The sequence below is a fragment of the Mauremys reevesii genome, linkage group 2 (assembly GCF_016161935.1).
Source record: "Mauremys reevesii isolate NIE-2019 linkage group 2, ASM1616193v1, whole genome shotgun sequence".
In the NCBI taxonomy this organism is placed as follows: Eukaryota; Metazoa; Chordata; order Testudines; family Geoemydidae; genus Mauremys; species Mauremys reevesii.
Window position 1 is genome coordinate 271,678,298 of NC_052624.1, and position 13,204 is coordinate 271,691,501.

Sequence of the window (13,204 nt, forward strand, 5' to 3'; positions counted from 1 at the left end):
AATTACTCTAATAAAAGATATTACCTCACCTGCCTCAGCTCACCTAACTAAAGGAAGGACCTAACTAAAACCTTGCCTTGATAACTATGTCCTTCTGTAGCACAACGTGTGCTCATAAGGCGGGGATCAATATACTTAGTAATTTGTATACTAGTAAAAACAACCTGAATTGTGTCTGTTGGCCCACAGACCTATGAAAATAAAGGCAATGATGCCTAAAAGAATGCACAGATTAAATCCCTCGGTTTGTTTTCAGTATTAGCCCTTGCATAGAAAAGAGAGGAAGCAGAGAGCAGAGGTATGTTGATAACGTGGGGGAAGGTATTTGGGTTGAATGGTTGAAGGCATGACCGTCTTGCATGTTGCCTTGTATCTGTTTGGTTTTGAAAATCCATTGAAGTCAAGGAGTTATGCCAGGGTGAATTTTCTCCCATGGTTTTATTCATATAGGTAGTTCTTTGGGATTGATAAGGAAGGGGGCTTATTTCTCCTTTATACCTTTTCCCATTAGTATCACCTTCTGCATTACTCCCCAAAACACATGTGAGGAGACTGATGTTAGAGTAGACTGGCCCCTTGGGCAAACTTCTCTCTCAATACAGAATACTTTCTATGGGTGTATGAACTGGGGGGTTTAGTCAGTGCATTCCTTGGGCATTATTGTCACTTAAAGCCTGACCCCTTTATCCAACCTTTAGTCAGCTTATGATTAATGAAAAAGTGAGTTGCAATCTCAGACATCAATGCACACTGCTTTCTCATTTTACAAAGCTACTGGATTTCTTTGATACTCTTAGCTAATTGGGCTATACCAACTTTTCAATGATAATAATAATAATAAATAATAATAATAAAACCATACTCTTAAATATATGGGCCTGTCCTCTGTAGGTGAATTTCCTCCTAGTGCAGTGGACCAGAGCAAAGCGTATGCACTGCTTAAATCCCACTTAAGTCATTTTCTGAAGTAGGAGGTGAGATTCAGCAGGACATTGGCCCCGTGCTGGCCCTTTGTATAGGGATAAATTTTATGCCTTTGGATTTATTCCCCTTTCTCCTCTAGCTTGCTGTTGGTAGAGTGCTGTCTCTTAAAAAAAGTGCTGAGGATTTGCTGGGCTGGGTACGGGGAGAAGAGTGAAATCCTGACTGCCATTATTGTTCCTTTGTGGAGTAGAGGAAACCTTTGATCACTTCTGAATCCTTAAAAGCTCCAATTAGCACTAGAAAAAGCATCTTCAAATTTAAAGCAAAGCTCTTTTTATAATTTAGGAATATCTGGGAGGACTTGGTTCTCCAAGAACAGGGGAATAAAAAAAATAGCAGAAGCAAATTGGTTTAGTGAGATCTTGTGGCTCCTTATTATTGTTCTTGATATCTCAGCTTCCCATTGTAGTTGGCACTGCACAAACACACATAAAAAACATGCTTCCTTCTCTGAATGCAAGGATCTTAAGGGACCCATAGGCCGGCCATAAGCTCTCTATGGCAGGGACTGTGTTTTTGTTCTGTGTTTGTACATGGTCCATGACTAGAGCTCTTAGGCTCTACCACAATGCAAATAACAATAAAAATAATTTAATGTGATGGAACGGCAGCTGGGAAATGCTCACTGTAAATGACATGAGAGAGCCCTCGCCTTCGGAAGTAAAACATCCACTTCTTCTAGAATACCTTTGTCCTACTCATACACTGAGTGCAAGATACATAGTGATCCAACTCTTCCTTTTCACGTGACAGGTATCACAGATTGTCAGAGAAATAGGCAGGGTTTACAGTGCAGTGAAGATGGACAGTATAGACCTTCCCAGGCTGATCCCATCACTAAGAAATCCTTCTGTGCTGATAGTCTTGGAATGACACTGGACTGGACTGAAACAGACCACCCATTGACAGATTCCCAGTGCATAGGTAGGTATCAGAAAAATAATTGCATTCACTTTGATCCTATGCAAGTAACTTCTCCTTAACAAAATTCTGGTTTCTAATGACAGCTGAGTCTGAAAGGTTATGGGAATTCACTTAACTATAAATCTGGTCTCTTCCTCATCCCGCATGCCTGCCATTCTCCTTGCTGGTGGGTTTATTTACTAGGCTGGAGAAAACATTATTTCTGAAAGGGAAGTGGGTGAAGTATGTTCATCGGTACCCTTGGATAATTGACAAATGGTTTGTATGGTCATTTCTTGCTCTCTGTCTGGTGGAGTCATTACAGTATAACATAGCAGGACCAGGGCAGAGCGAAGGATTTCCTAATGTAAACAGCACTCATGGTTGCTCTCATAAGACCTGCTCTGTAGTGTTAGACAAATGAACACATTGTCACTGGTTAGTATTAGATTTTGGTACCCATGCTCATGTTGTGTAGTGCCTTACTCCATGAGTGATCCCAGGTAAATCAGCGGACTGGACTCCAGCATGAGTCAGGTTATTTTAATCTGTCCCTTAATGATTAATAATTAGATCTTTAAGTGATATTTTAAAAGTTATTTCTAAATGTTGCTTTATTGCCAGGATACTAAGCTATGGCCACAGACTAGATTGTATACAGCATCCAGAGCAGTGGAACAGGAATCTCAGACATAAAATTAAATAAAACAGAGTCTCACTAAGTAAAGCTAGGAGACAATCCATTAAAAGTTCAGAGACAGGGTAGGGAAAAGCTGCATTTCAACATGCTAATCATACTGAATATAAAGAGATGTTAATAACTACAGGAGATAATCCATTACACAACCCAAAACTTGTTTGTGGTCATTTGCAGCCATGTTCCTCAGTCAGAAAACTTGTACTTTACCCTCAACCAAAGTGATCAGTTCAGCCTATAAGTCTGTAACTCTAGGCTTTCTCATGCCCTCACTGGTGCAATTAATGAGGATCACTACTTAAAAAGTGATGGCATGGTATTGTCTTTTACTAGTAATTTGGTAACACATTTTTGGTGTATGTTGAATGAAAGATGTATGAAGTGAAGATTTTCAGTAGTGAAGGAATTGACAGAGAATTTCATAGAAACATAGGACTGGAAGGGACCTCGAGAGGTCATCTAGTCCAGTCCCCTGCACTCCTTGCAGGACTAAGTATTAGCTAGACCAGGGGTGGCCAGCCTGAGCCTGAGAAGAAGCCAGAATTTACCAAAGAGCCACAGTTATACATCAGCAGCTCCCCCACCCTGCTCCCAGTGCCTCCCACTGGCAACCCGGCCAATCAGTGCCTCACCCTTCTTCCTTGCACCTCCTGATTAGCTGTTTCATGGTGTGCAGGATGCTCTGTGGGGGAGTGGAAGGAGCGAGGGCATGGCATGGCAGGCTCAGGGGAGGGGGCGGGAAGGGGTGGAGTGGGGGAAGAGCCTGTGGCAGAGCCAGGAGTTGAGCAGTGAGCCCCCCCCCCTGGCACATTGGAAAGTTGGCGCCTGTAGCTCCAGCCCTGGAGTTGGTGCCTATACAAGGAGCCGCATATTAACTTCTGAAAAGCTGCAGGTTGGCCACCCCTGATCTAGACCATCCCTGACAGGTGTTTGTCCAATCTGCTCTTAAAAATTTCCAATGATGGAGCGTCCACAACCTGCCTACGCACTTTATTCCAGTGCTTAACCACCTTGAAAGTTAGGAAGCTTTTCCTACTGTCCAACCTAAACTTCCCTTGCCGCAATTTAAGCCCATTGCTTCTTGTCCTATCCTCAGAGGTTAAAAAGAACAATTTTTCTCCCTCCTCTTTGTAACAACCTTTTGTGTACTTGAAATCTGTTATCAGGTCCCCTCTCAGTCTTCTCTTCTCTAGACTAAACAAACCCAGTTTTTTTCAATCTTCCCTCATAGGTCATGTTTTCTAGACCTTTAATTATTTTTGTTGCTCTTCTCTGGACTTTCTCCAATTTGTCCACATCTTTCCTGAAATGTGGTGCTATTTTCAGCCCTGCAGCCCAAGCCTTGCAAGCCTGAGTCAACTGACCTGGGCTCAGACTTGGTGCTGCAGGCTTTTCTTTGTGGTATAGAAATACCCTCACACACGTAGACAGTGATAAAATTACTGCTGCTTAAGCAGTTCTGATTCCATCCAGTAGAGGCCAGTAGCTGATACGCATCCTAGCTTTACACATTATCAGCTACGAGAGCTGCCTAATTTTTTTCAAATTTCAAAATGCTGATACTTCAAAATTTTAAAATTTAGGGGGAATGTCATGGAATTTTCACAAAATCTCCCTGATTTCTGAGCCACTCTAGAACTTGTTGATTTTTTTTTTTACAAAATTCAACCATATTTTGCATTTCAAAAAGTTCTGATTTTTTTTTTTAAATCGAAAATATGGATGCTTTTACTTTTTCCATCCTGACCAGCTCCATTAACTATATTGTAGAATGGGATATAACAGTGTAATCTGGGGTGGCTGATCCTGCTTTGAGAGGAGATTGATAGTGGAAGGGGGTGGATAGGATTGACCCAATAGCTCTTCTCTCTTTCTAAGCTATCTTTCTTCTGGGGAAAAAAATCTCCATCTTCAGAAGAAAGAGAAAGAGAGAGAGAGAAGAAGAAAGAAGTCAATCCTCCCCAGAGAAAGATCCTCAAATCAGGATCCAATCAGCCATCCTCACACTGTTATATCATTTCTCTATTATAATATTACAATGGAGTAAATGGGGATGTAAAAAAAAAAAAATAAAATTCATAAAAAAAAAAAAAAAAAAAAAAAAAAAAAAAAATGCAAAAAATGAATTAAAAAAAAAAAAAAAAAAAAATAGAAAGTGATAAATTATAACAAAATCTGGGCCCACCTGGGGTGTCCTCACTGTCACTATGTTGCAAACCAGGGGCATTCAGAATTGTAAAGCAACAGCACGGATGGAATCTACATCTTCCTCCGCCAAGAGTACAGCCTATCATTTGAGCTAAAGAAGAATCTTCATGAACAGTTATCAGAACAGGGCCTATGACACATAGCTGTGCAGTTCTATTTCCATCCCTCCAGTGATGAACAACCAATAGCAAATTCATTAACATTAGGTCTGGTTGAACTTTTTTTATTATGCATTTTTTTTGACAGAAAATATATTAAAATTAAATTAAATTAAAAAAAATTTTTTTTTGGCAGCTTTCAACATTTTTTGTTTATTTCAAAATTTTTCATGGAACAAAATATTTAATTTTTAAAAACATTTTTGTGTCTAGGTTTTTTGTCCCACTACCCCCTAAATTTTTTTTTACCCTTTTCCTGTGGAATTTATTTATTTATTTATTTTAAAGAAAATGGGAAGCTCCCTCCCCAAGGAAAAAGTCATTAAAAAAACCTCAAACATTTTCATCCAAACATGAAAAACCTTAATGAACATTTTCAAACAAAATTAGAAAAAGTAGTTTATTTTGACTGTTTCCTATAAATTGAAATCTGTTTCAGTTTTTTTTGTTTTTGTTTTTTTTAAACAGACATAATGTCAACACTCATTCATCCTGTGTATTTGAACAGAAGGAATTAACTGTTCTGTGTGGAATGTTTTTGGCATTGTGCTTTAAGAAGGAAAACTTTTCTCCTCCCATCTTACCCACCCCAATCCCCTGCCTTTCAAACCTCTTCCCAACCTAGTTAAAGTGCCGGATTTTGTGTGTGTGTGTGTGTGTGTGTGTGTTACATTTTTGGCTTACTCCTTTGTTCTTTCCAAGCAGAAAATGACGGTTTTATCAAAAGCACCTGTTGACTCAGCTTTGACAACAACAAACATTTGTTGTCAATTAGCGCTGGCTGTTTTGCTTTAAGAGGACAAATGATTGTTTTAAAAATTGATCCTCAGCTTTTATTCTGTGGTTTATGCCGACATTTCTGGGCAAAAGCTCTGCTCTTGGATCCTGGTGTAATATCTCTTCTTCGCTATTCCACTCTGGTGTGCAAGGGAATGAGAGCTGAGCTTGCAGCTACTCCATGCACAGAGCTCTGGGGGCTGAGTCCAGACCGGGATGCCTGGTCACTCTGGTTGTGTTAGACCCAGGGGAGGCTCTATTGACAATCAGTCTGAAACCTCCCCTCAGTTGGTGCTCGGCTGAGGAGAGAGGGTGGTCAGGCCAACTGGGTGATGCTGCTGGCTCAATTCGTTCCCTGAACTCCCAGAGAGACCTTAGGGGATACTATGGGCCAGAAGTCAATGCTGCTGTACTGATTTACACCCTCTGAGGATATCTCCTCACTCCCACCCCAGTGGAAACCCAAAGGGAGGATACATTTCACCAGATCACAAGGGGATTAGCTGGCATGAAAAACCAGACTATAATTTAAACCTCTTGGAGCTGTGATCTGCCCTCTGCCCCCTTGTCAAGTGGCTGCAGGATTTGCAAGGATCCAAGAGGAGAAGTTTCTGCTCTCTCCAAATATTTGTGTGTTGGTCCAATTTCTGCTCTTAGTGATGCTAAAGTAAATCTGTAGTAACTCTGTAATCCTTAGTGGAGTGGACTTAGTTCAGATTTATACTGGTGTGTCTGAGAGCAGAATTTGCTCCATTGCCTTTGTGTTTCATGTCATTGCATCACAAGAAATGAGTAAAAACATCAGTAACAGCACTTTTCAATCTACCCCATCCAAGGGTTTTACCAACCTGCTGATGACTTTTCATCTAACATCACTCTCTCCATTTAGCTAATATTCCTGTATTGTAATAGAATCTCTGTTAACGACCAAAGAAAGTCAGGATATGCCACACAGATTTCCACATTCAGTTTTCCGTTGCTTCAGAACTTGCTGTTGTACTGGAGACCATTTCTGGGACATTTGCTTTAGCAAAATGGCTTTGTCCAGCAAAATGATTTGGACTCTTGTTTCCATGGCAAGATTGTATTGTTTGGAGTTGTTATATGTCCAGCATGACTAGTTAAATTGTCTTGTTTTCCTTTCCTCCTCTCAAGGACAAATATAACAATCAGGTTTTATTTTAGAGTCATGTTCAGTTGGAGGAAAAGAAAGGAAGCATTTATTTCTCACTTTTCCATCTACATGGGAATAAATCTGGCTTTGATGAACTAAAAACTACCAGCTTTGGAGGGATGCTATCCAGGGCTTTCTTTTTCCCCCTTTTAAAAAAATTCAAAAGTGAATTTATGGCGATGAAAAGTGATTAACTGCTCTAGACTGCTCTAGACTGCAGTCACTGATTTACAGCACAAGCACATTTCTCACCTCGAGGGACCTGGATAGGTCCATGACAGGCTATTTGCCAAGATGGGCAGGGATGGTGTCCCTAGCCTCTGTTTGCCAGAAGCTGGGAATGAGTGACAGGGGATGGATCACTTGATGGTTTCCTGTTCTGTTCATTCCCTCTGAAGCACCAGGCATTGGCCACTGTGGGAAGACAGGATACTGGGCTGGATGGATCTTTGGTCTGACCCAGTGTGGCCGTTCTTATGTTCTTATGACCTTCACTCAGAGAGAAGGTAGCTCCCTTTTGATGTATCCTTAAACATCAGAGAATAAAAACAGGGAAGGTGCCTGGTTCTCTGATGGGCCCCGTTGCATGCTAAGGACAACATTCAGATATGACGCACACAGTATTGTAAATTAATCTCACATTAAATTAACTTGGGCTCAGTTAAACTCCCTTTGACTTTACTGACCGATCTGTAAAGGAAACTAAGCTTACATGCCAAAGAGACAAAGAGAGTTGTAACAAGATCTAAATTAATTAATTATATTCCAGTAACTCCTAGAGGCTCCAAATGAGATTGAGGCCCCATGGTGCTAGACACTGTGTGTGGTGAGACACACTCCTTACTCCAAATAGCTTACACTCAAAGGGGGCTACATTCTTCTCTGTACGTTTGAGGTTTGTCTCAACCAGTGAAAGTGGTCACGTTTACGTTGGGTGGCTGCAGATCCTCCCTACGCACAATGTGTCAGTTTAATAACCTTATCCTTTAACTCCTTGGCTTCCTTTTCTCTACTCAGTCCAACAGTAAAATGAATGCTCATCCCCAAATAGCGCTCACAGTTTGCGTAAACATGAAGACTGAAAAGCAAGAAGTCACCTTTCTTGTCCATTTATGGCCTCATACTACCACATTCTGCTCCAAATGGAGACCTGGTCCTGAGCATCTAACACCTCACAGGAGACAAATGTTTCAGACATTTTTTATTTTTTTTGTGATTGTTTCACAGAAAACTGATATTGTTTGTTCATTTAACTAATGAATCCTTCCCCCTACACACCTTGAGTTTTCTTTTTTTAAAGTAAAGTCTGTGTTGAGTTTCTCTGGAAACTGAGAAGCAATGGAAATAACAGGCAGGAGACTTGACAATGCTATCTGCCTTCTAGTGCTCAGAAAATTTGAAAGAGTTCCTGAATCCAAACTGATCTACAGTGCAGAAGATGCTAGGATCCTTCGCTCGGAAACCATCCAAGGAGACCCTCAGAGTGCGCTCTTGCAGTGCATTTCAGGTAAGGGATGGCTCTCAGCAAATCTGTATGACATACGGTAGAGGTCACCAAAGACGACAGCCTTCAAGCCCTGAATTTACTGTTCTGCCTTAGCCTAGCATTGTCTGCCTTGCAGTTCAAATTCACTGTGAGAGGATTACAGAGAGGACGTCTCTGTCTGTGTATGTGCTTTCAATTTCCATGTGGCCTTGGACAAGCCATCAATGGTCTGACTTTCAGAAATGCTAAACACCCATCATTCCTGTTGACTCTGGTTGGACACTGGGTTTTCAGTACCCCTGAAAATCAGACCACTCACCTCTCTGTACATTAGCTCTGTAAAGTACCTACAAAATAGAGAAAAACAATTCTTGTTTACCTCACAGGGACATTGTGAGTTTTAATATTCATGCACGATCACCTGTGTTTGCACTGAGAGTAGTCCTTTGGTCATATCATGTGTACTGACTTTGGGGCTAATTCAAAGCCCATTGAAACCAACTGGGAATCCTTACATTGATTTTAATGGCCTTGGGATCAGGCCCTTTTATGTTCGGAAGTGAGGAAGTTAGAAGGCAGAAAGAGAAAGGAGAGTGTTTTAAAATCATGCAGGAAAGTGAATACAACATCAGCAGTGAGGAGGAGAGGCAAAGAAAGGGAGGTGGATGGTGGCTGAGCAGCAAAAAGGACCCTGGAGACACTTGGCATGTGTTTCAGCCCCAGAAAGTGTGGTGAGACTAGTCACACAGCTCGGATAGGGAATTCTGACTACTGAAAAAAATGTTTGTGCCAAACCATTCACGGCTGCCACACACTATGCATAAAATGTTCATTGAACAACTTCCAGTAACAGTCTTGCACAAGTCTCTTGGCAGGCAATAAGTGGAGAAAGAAAAAGGGACTAAATTCAGTAGAGAAATAGTTGGCCAGGAATCCTTTGACTAGCTTTGGTTTCTTGAGCAAAGGCCGCAGCACTCTTACAAGCCATGCTCATTACATTACATACCTAGTCTCAGTCAAGATAGTTTGTCCTCCAGCTCAGTCATGAGTAACTAAAGCCTGGTCTGTATCCCTGGGAGCAGGTTATCCCATATCTGCCTGGTGCTGGGTTTCATAGATTCATAGACTTAAGGTCAGAAGGGACCATTATGGTCATCTAGTCTGACCTCCTGCACAATGCAGGCCACAGAATCTCACCCACCCACTCCTGTAACAAACCCCTAACCTATGCCTGAGTTATTGAAGTCCTTAAATCATGGTTTAAAGACCTCAAGGTGCAGAGAATCCTCCAGCAAGTGACCCATGCCTCATGCTGCAGAGGAAGGCGAAAAACCTCCAGGGCCTCTGCCAATCTTCCCTGGAGGAAAATTCCTTCCCAACCCCAAATATGGAGATCAGCTGAACCCTGAGCATGTGGGCAAGACTCACCAGCCAGAACCCAGAAAAAATTCTCTGTAGTAACTCAGATCCCACCCCCATCTAACATTCCATCACAGATCATTGGGCCTATTTACCTGCTAATAATCAAAGATCAATTAATTGCCAAAATTAGGCTATCTCATCATACCATCCCCTCCATAAACTTATCAAGCTTAGTCTTGAAGCCAGATATGTCTTTTGCTCCCACTACTCCCCTTGGAAGGCTGTTCCAGAACTTCACTCCTCTAATGGTTAGAAACCTTCGTCTAATTTCAAGTCTAAACTTCCTAGTGTCCAGTTTCTTGCACCTTCCTCTGCAGCAGCTGGAACCGGCCACTGTCGGAGATGGACTACTGGAGTAGGTAGACATGGGGGTCTGATCCATTCTGGAAATTCCTGTTTCTTTTACAAATTGCACTAGTTTAACTAAAGGTGTGATTTTAAACTGATTTAGCTAAACTGCTGCAAAACCTGTGTGGAGACTTAAATCAATTTGTACCTGGCTTATGTCAATTTAGCTCAAGGAGCTTCCTGACCCAATGAAGCTAACTTGGTATAAGCTAAGTTTAAAGTGATTTAAGAGTGTCCAAACAGGGTTTTTCAGTGGTTTAGTTAAATTGGTATAAACTGATTTCAAAACCTGTTTTAGTTAAACTGGTGCAATTTGTAATATGGCTGAGGGCTATGGTTCAAATCCAGTAGGAGGAGTCCATGTGCATACAGAAGACACGACTCTCAGCCAGCTGGAAACATGTGGCGTTGTGTAAATGAAATGGTGAACCTTTACATTTCTTTCATGCTTTCAGACTGTGAGACGGATGAGTCATGTGGATTTGTCACAGTATCTGCTCTGGGTTCTGAGGTGCTGTGTGACTTGCACAGTGCTGCTGAAACCAACTTCAACTGTACCACTTCTGGACTGGTAAACAATGACAGTTCTTTAAAATGCGTAGCCCAGACAATACCTGAGAGCCAGTATGAGAACCCATTGTCAGAATACCAGGGAGTTTCCTGACTGTTTAGACACTGTGTTCTATTATGGTAATGGTGAAGTGCTGGTGGGTTAGCAAAGAAATGAGAGTGAAGGTTTTCCAAAAGTGATATTTGGGTGCCTCTGTGTTTGGTTGCGACACCTTAAAGAAGCTTGATTTTTAGAAAGTGCTGGACAAACACCCACTAGAAATAAGGCCCCTTTAAGGACTCTTGATTTGAGTACCCTAAAATGGAGGTACCCAAAATCATTAGTCACTTTTGAACATTTTGGAAACAGTATAGTGCTATCTAATTCCTGCATCTCTGCTGTGAATAGCATCCCCATTGCCCCATATTGCATCTGAGTAACAGTAAGACAGACAGTGAGATGAATTAACATGTCCAGAGTGTCACCGTGTGTCAGTGGTAGAGTCAGGAATAAAACACAGCAATCCAGGTTTCAAACCTCCAGCACTGCCTGCCCTTATTGCATGTGAAATAAGAAAGCTAATCTTAAATTTGCCGGGACTGCCGCCTATACTGGTCTTTCCTAGAAGATGTTTGCCTCCCCTGTGCTGATCTGCTACAACTCCAACCAAGTCACCATTTACAAACTCCCATTCTTCAAAGATCTAGACTATGCTAACACTGAAACAGATAATCGTTTCAGTTGTCAGATGTTTGTCCGTTCCTCCACTCCAGGGTCTTGAGCTAGATGGCATTTTGCCACTTTCTTTTGGCAACTCATTGTTTACGAAACTACGCCGCCGTTGTTAATACGGCAGAGTAGCATCAAAGAATCATGCCCTGATCTGGTGGAGTTGTGATCAAACAGCAGAACTAGATGGCCCCAGGGAGTTGTGGCAACTGTGAACATTATATACTAATTCATCATCCTCATAAGCGTGAATAGATTGTATTTTCAACGCTATGAATTAAAGCACTTTTATATTGTCTCTGTCTGTCTCAGATGAAAGGTGTTATGGGAAATTCTGCTGCCACTAGCATTGCTAATCTTAGCTGCCTGCTTAAAGTGGGGAACCAAGAGAAGGATGAAGTGACTGTGTATCTGAAAAAAGGTAGGTACTGAACCTCCACTGATAGTTCAGTTCCCTAGAAAAGTGAAAAATGGATCCTGCCAACAGTTAGACCTGGACTTCATGAGGACATGAGTCTTTGCAGGGTCAGGCACTGAATAGCAGCACGACAGCTTCTGTCAGTCTTCCAGAACTAACGGATAAAGGTTTTTTTTATTCTATTAAGATTTATTTTCTTGTAGTGTGATTTATATATAGGAAGCTTGAGTGGTTTTTTAACCATCCTCTGGGATCAGGTGGGTATGTCGCACACCTTTTGTTCTTTGTAACTGTAATGTGGGGCTGAGGGTGGAGGGTGAGAGGGCAGGGACAGATGAGAAGAGTAGAAAGGCATTGATCATTCTTGGCCTATTCTCTTTCTTCTGTGTTTCTGTATGATGGGAAGTTTTTATTTAGCCTAGGTTTTCTGTCTTTTTATTAATTACAGAAATCTGATACAATATTATAAAGAATCCTATACAACATTAAAATCTTGTCCTAATTTTTACCCCTTGATAAAACCTTAGATCATTAAAATGGAATTTGCTTTTCACCATTTATGCTCTGTAAATTTGGCTTTTCTCTTGGCTTGGCTAGTAATATTAGACTGGTCAGTTTTTAAACAATTATTACTATGATTAATGAGTATTACTATAGCACCTCATCCTAGATCAGAACCCCATTGTGCTAGGTGTTGTAGAAACACAGACAATTCAGGGGAATGTTCCGATTTTTAAAAAGTCATCAACATTTCAAAAATATCCCCAAAATATTTCTATTGAGATTAGATTTAGCAAAACCATTTTTATAATATCACAATATTGGGGCCTAAAACTCAACATTGTTCACCTTTTTAAGTAACTACCAAGTGTTATAAGAATTATCAGTTCTATTGGTTGAAATTCATAGCAACACGTGGGCAGGCAGAATGACTATTATGTAATGCCTCATTTCGTATCTCAGGATCAGCTAATGCTCTGTTGAAAGTGTGACTGAAGGTGATTATATCTGAAAGTTTCTAGGATGATTATTTTAATTATATTATTTCCTGAAATTCTCAGGTCAAGACAGCACAAAGTTAATTATTTTAACAAAATCAAACCCAACAAAAACACATTTTATAGGGCACCTTTGATGCCTTTTCCTTTACAATTTGAGTCAATCTTTAATGTCAAACATGAACATCTAAATTAATCCCACAAAATTTCCACCTGCACCACTTGCTTAAAAATAACCATTTCTGTGTACAGAGACCGCACACACAATCTTGTGGATGCAATTTAAGCACCCCCATTCAAACCTGTCCACCTTAATGTCTCATCAGAAGGAACTCTAGAATCTGCTTGGAGT

The 13,204-nt window shown here is 40.9% G+C and overlaps 1 protein-coding gene across 1 annotated transcript in view; it reads left to right on the forward strand.

Annotated features, from left to right (window-relative positions):
• TG (thyroglobulin) overlaps nucleotides 1-13,204 on the forward strand; it is a 219,399-nt gene that overhangs the window by 70,073 nt on the left and 136,122 nt on the right. The window contains exons 22-25 of the mRNA XM_039523028.1: nucleotides 1,738-1,908; nucleotides 8,286-8,408; nucleotides 10,613-10,728; nucleotides 11,749-11,857. Coding sequence (XP_039378962.1) covers nucleotides 1,738-1,908; nucleotides 8,286-8,408; nucleotides 10,613-10,728; nucleotides 11,749-11,857 — 519 coding nt within the window. The remainder of the gene's footprint in view (nucleotides 1-1,737; nucleotides 1,909-8,285; nucleotides 8,409-10,612; nucleotides 10,729-11,748; nucleotides 11,858-13,204) is intronic.